Source organism: Gekko japonicus, unplaced genomic scaffold (assembly GCF_001447785.1).
Source record: "Gekko japonicus isolate JY-2015 unplaced genomic scaffold, Gekko_japonicus_V1.1 scaffold1520, whole genome shotgun sequence".
NCBI classification, from domain to species: domain Eukaryota; kingdom Metazoa; phylum Chordata; class Lepidosauria; order Squamata; family Gekkonidae; genus Gekko; species Gekko japonicus.
The window spans coordinates 121,227-124,340 of record NW_015177060.1 but is presented as its reverse complement, the minus strand read 5'-3'; the positions used below and the strand labels follow the sequence as shown (position 1 = coordinate 124,340).

Below are 3,114 nucleotides of genomic sequence, written 5' to 3'. Positions count from 1 at the left end.
CCCGGCCCCCCAATAGTCACGGCCTCACCGGCTCACTCGGCCTCTCCCCCTGCCGCCGCGGTGGAAGCACGGAAGGCTCAGATCCCGCTGATCCCCATGAGCGACGCTCGGAGCGACCTGCTGGCTGCGATCCGCAGAGGTGAGTCTCTGGCTTCCATGCCGGCAGCGACCCTCAGAGTCCCCAGAATCAGGGCAACTTTTTGCTGAGCAGATCCGCAAGTGTGGCGTTGTGGTTCAGAGACTGAGCTGTGGATCTGCAAGTCCCCAAGATGAGTCCTGCCTGTGCCATAAAGTCAGGAAATGAGTCCAAATGCAGCTCTGGGAGGCCTGAAATGGATCTCCCCCCTCCCAATTGTTAAATAGCAGCTGCATCAACTCCAGTTCTGACCAGTTCAAGGTGGTGGTTTTTTACTTTAAAGTCCCACCTGGGCTGTCTGGAGGACCGTCTTCCCCCGCGTGCTCCTGCCCGAGAACTGAGACTTCAGGGAGAGACCCATAAGTCAAGAAGCTCATTTGGTGGGTACACGAGACAGGGTCTTTTCCGTGGCAGCCCCCCATGATTATTGAAAAGCCTCCCTGGGCAGGAGCACCTGGTCCCCTCGCTTTCGACCTTGAGGAGGCAGCTGACGATGGTTCTACTTAAAACTGCATTTGATTAAGCCAGTCCTGAACTGTGATTTTACATTTCGATGTTATGCATTTTTATGTACTTTCTTTCATGTACCTTATTTATGTTCTCTGCTGCCTTGAGCTCTGCATGGAAGAAAAGCGGCTAATAAATGCTCGAAATGGATGATGTTGATGATGATAACCAGGGGTCTTTTCCTAGAAAAAGAGGTGCAGGAGCTCATTTGCATATGCCACACCCCCTGACAAAGGGCAGGCATATTTAAAATGAGTTATGCAAATGAGTTTAAATCCCCCCCCCCAAGTCTCTCTGCAAAAGTGGAGAGGCTCAGGGGAAAAGGCAGGCATATCTTCCTCCCTGCCTTTCCCATCCCCGGAGACGGGGAGGGCAGGGAGGCATTCATGCCTGGGTTCCCTGCCCAATCAGGGCACCTGGAGAAGATGGGGCGGGGAACCCAGGTATTTAAATCTCTCACTCCCTGAGTGTCTCTGGGGGCGGGGCCTGGGGAAGGCCTCAGCCTCTTTGCCCTGTTTTTGGCCATTCGTAGGAACTGGTTGGCCCCTGTGAGAGACAGGATGCTGGACTAGATGGATGGATCAGACTAGATGGTCTGATCCAGCAGGGCTGAGGTTCTTACCAGGGGAAGGCCTCGGCCTCTATGCCCTGTTTTTGGCCATTCATAGGAACTGGCTGGCCCCTGTGTGAGACAGGATGCTGGACTAGATGGACCTTCATGGGTCTGGCCCAGTAGGGCTCTTCTGAGGTTCTTATGTCCTTAATCCATCTGCGCTGCATGTTGCTGACTCAAAGGGTTTGCTTCCTTCCTTCCTTCACGCCTGCAGGAATCCAGCTCCGGAAAGTCCAGGAGCAGTGGGAACAGGAGGCTAAGAAGGAGCCTGTGGGGAATGACGTGGCCACGATCCTTTCCCGCCGGATTGCTGTGGAGTACAGTGAATCAGATGACGACTCTGAGCTGGACGAGAACGAATGGTCAGACTGAGAAAAGGGTGGGATTCTCTAGTGGGTGGGGGGTTCCGAGTTCCGCTTGTCACTTTCCCACAGTGGGGGCCGGGGGGCCCCCTGCGGCTTCCTGCCCGTAAGTATTGGCGGTTTCCAGCAGCTTGTTGTGGCTCATCCGGGAGCTTTGCTATCGTGCCATGTTGCGTTGTTGAAAAAAAAAATCCGGGCCTCTTTGTGAGCAAGCGTGAGTTGGCATCCTTTGGAAAGCACTGTGGGGCTAGGATATTCAACCTGACCACCAATTCCCAGGTGTGGCGAAAAATGACATTTGAACCTTCGAGCAAAAAAAAAAAGGAAAGCATTTTGCAAGAGAAGAAATTACGGGTCCAGCATCAGTGGAGTGAATGAGGTGATATTTGAGGGGATGCACAGATCTGGGGAGGAATCGAATGTGGGAGGTGATGCTGACAATTTAGGCAGATGCACTTTCTGTACTTAAGTGCTCGGGGTGGGGGGAGGGAGAAGGGGGGTCTTTTTCTCTGTAAAATCCTGCCATGCGGCTATATGAGTTAGAAGACTGCAGATCACTTGCTGTTACCTTTTCTCCATCACCGAACATGTCAGGAAGAGCTTTCCGGGACACGGACACGGCCACCCGCTGCAGCCAAACCTGAAAGGAACCCTGTGGCACTTTAAAGACACGCATCCATTTGTTGCGGTAGGCACTTTCACAAGCCAAAACTCGCTTGCTCTGGAAGTGGTCTCTGAAGTCGGTCGGTATCGATGGCCCAAGCACAGAGAGAAGAAATGACTTGGCTTTGTACAGAGTGAGGCCCACAGGTCAGCTAGGGCAAAGGAGAGTAACTGGTGCGTCACAGTCCCCACCGAGGTCTGTGTGGGTGGGGAGGCAGAGGCTTAAAGGGGTGGACCAGAGCAAAATGTAACATTGAGGATTTCCTTTTGCATCGCCTTCCTCCCAAATGCTCGTCAGTAAATAACATTTCGTGTTTAAGTACATGGGACAGTGGTGTAGTGTAATGTATGATATCGTTTAAGTCTGTAATATATTTAATGATGAGAAATCCATTAATAACCATGTATGCCTACTCGCTGGACAGGCAAACCTACTTTAATGGAATATTTTGCAAACTCAGGAAATTATGAATCATCATAGTATTAATCAACCGAATGATATTTAAAATGAGGAGCAGGATTTATCAGATGTGCTTAATTCAAACAAAAAAAATCTTTTATTCCAGTAATTAAGAGAGCAGCCTTCTATGCCCCCTAACCTCAGGCAATGTGAAGCGGTGTGTTGGGGGGTCCTCAGTCTTGTGGGGCTCTGGGGCCATTTGATCCCCACCACCACCACCACCATCACCAAGACTTGGGCGTTACTTCTGCTTTTTTTTTTTTTTAAAAAACACACCTCTTTCTCTTTTTGGTACTCAGGGTATATATCTGTGTGTGTGTGTGTGTGTGTGTGTATATATACACACACACACAGGGGTCATTTGGGGGGGGAC

At 50.9% G+C, this 3,114-nt stretch overlaps 1 protein-coding gene across 1 annotated transcript in view; it reads left to right on the top strand.

Moving 5' to 3' along the window:
* The window catches only part of LOC107124673 (wiskott-Aldrich syndrome protein family member 3-like), a 32,351-nt gene extending 30,723 nt beyond the window's left edge, over positions 1–1,628 (top strand). Inside the window, exons 7-8 of the mRNA XM_015428164.1 lie at positions 17–139; positions 1,471–1,628. Of these exons, the coding sequence (XP_015283650.1) occupies positions 17–139; positions 1,471–1,628 (281 nt within the window). The remainder of the gene's footprint in view (positions 1–16; positions 140–1,470) is intronic.
* Positions 1,629–3,114: the final 1,486 nt, after the last annotated feature.